We start from the raw sequence: 1592 nt of genomic DNA on the forward strand, positions 1-1592 counted from the left end.
CTTTCTGCCCCCTCCCCTGAACCTCCTTTGCTCCCTCATCTGGGCTCCTGACTCTTTCTGCAGCCTGTCTACTTCTTCTCCTTGGCCCCTTTTTATTGCTATCTTCCAGCCACACCCCTGATCTTATGGTAGGATAAGATCTAACACCTAGCTTTCTAGACTGAAAGCGAAAAATCTTGAAGGTCCTGTGTGCAAGTTGCACTCGTTAAAGATCAATTGGTGGTCCAAAATCGATAAGAGTACGCGTCGGTCGCCACCCGGGAAAAACTAAAAATTCCCTACCAAATGAAAATGTTTAATATATTGATGTATCACGATCAGAATTGAATGCTATACCCTGGCAAAGCCCTTTTTGGCTGAACTGATACTACACTCACTCTGACGAGATATGTCCCAGGCTCCAGATCCACATGGCAATGGTCAGTTATCTGTACCACAACTGACACTCGTGCCCCACCAAGACAGCCTTGAGAGAATTGGGAGAAAATAAAGGAGAAACATTTGAATAAAATGTCAACAGAATTGTGAGAGACAGAGGAAAAAAGCCAACAAGACAACTCCTACCTGAAAAAAAATGGCGTTAAGATTTTGAGAACGAGACCCCCCCCCCCCCCCCCCCCCCCCCCCCCCACCCCACCCTTATTTTATACATGACATGTAAGTAGCACATGTGCACATTTTAAGTTCCATCTGTTTGGGGAGTGGGGATTGCTAAGCTTTACCTCTTTTTTTATTTCTTTTTTAAAAATATTTTTTTTCAAAAGAAACGTACCCAAGAACATATTGAATATCCTCTATTGGGACGGGAGGGGCGGTAAGTTCCACTTTTACTTTTGAAAACAGTACACAGGAAGAGTTAAGCTTCTTCCGTTCTTTGGGACGCTTGGGTAGCTCTAATAATTTCTGCCAAAAGTTGAGAAAAACCGACAACAATTTCCTCAGGCAAGACATCAATGTCGTCAGGATGGTCAGCCATGATGACCACTCTGTTTCGGCCAATGTCGACCCAGCAAGCTCCCTTCAGCACCAGGAAATCACCGCTCTTCACTGTGACGCTTGGGTTCAGCAGGGAGAGAAGACTGGCTTGTTGAAACAGTTTCTTCTCAAAGTTCACACACACCACAGCCTTTTTTCCCTCTACATCCTGGGGGAATTTCAAGGGTAAAAAAAAGTTTTAATGAAGGTTTTACGGCACTTTCGACACAAATAGATCATATATAAGTGCCGAAGATTACAGGTGTTGCTATAGAGTAATACCCAAAGAAAAGAAGAAAAAGAGACTAGTATGTTAGATGTTTTATAGAAAAGAAGGAGCAAATCACTCATGAACACCCACCAACCACCACTGGCCAGATTGTAATGATGTACCACAATCAGAATGTTATGATATACCATCATTAGAATGTTATGATATACCATCATTAGAATGTTATGATATACCATCATTAGTATGTTATGATATACCATCATTAGAATGTTATGATATACCATCATTGGTATGTTATGATATACCATCATTAGAATGTTATGATATACCATCATTGGTATGTTATGATATACCATCATTAGAATGTTATGATATACCTTCATTA

The 1592-nt window shown here is 41.0% G+C and overlaps 1 protein-coding gene across 1 annotated transcript in view; it reads right to left on the reverse strand.

The window, feature by feature from the left end:
• Positions 1-725: 725 nt before the first annotated feature.
• The window catches only part of LOC106012686, a gene marked incomplete at its 5' end in the record, with an annotated part of 4715 nt that continues 3848 nt past the window's right edge, over positions 726-1592 (reverse strand). Inside the window, 1 exon segment of the mRNA XM_013086380.2 lies at positions 726-1144. Within this exon segment, the coding sequence (XP_012941834.1) occupies positions 857-1144 (288 nt within the window).

Source organism: Aplysia californica, unplaced genomic scaffold, assembly GCF_000002075.1.
Source record: "Aplysia californica isolate F4 #8 unplaced genomic scaffold, AplCal3.0 scaffold00461, whole genome shotgun sequence".
NCBI classification, from domain to species: domain Eukaryota; kingdom Metazoa; phylum Mollusca; class Gastropoda; order Aplysiida; family Aplysiidae; genus Aplysia; species Aplysia californica.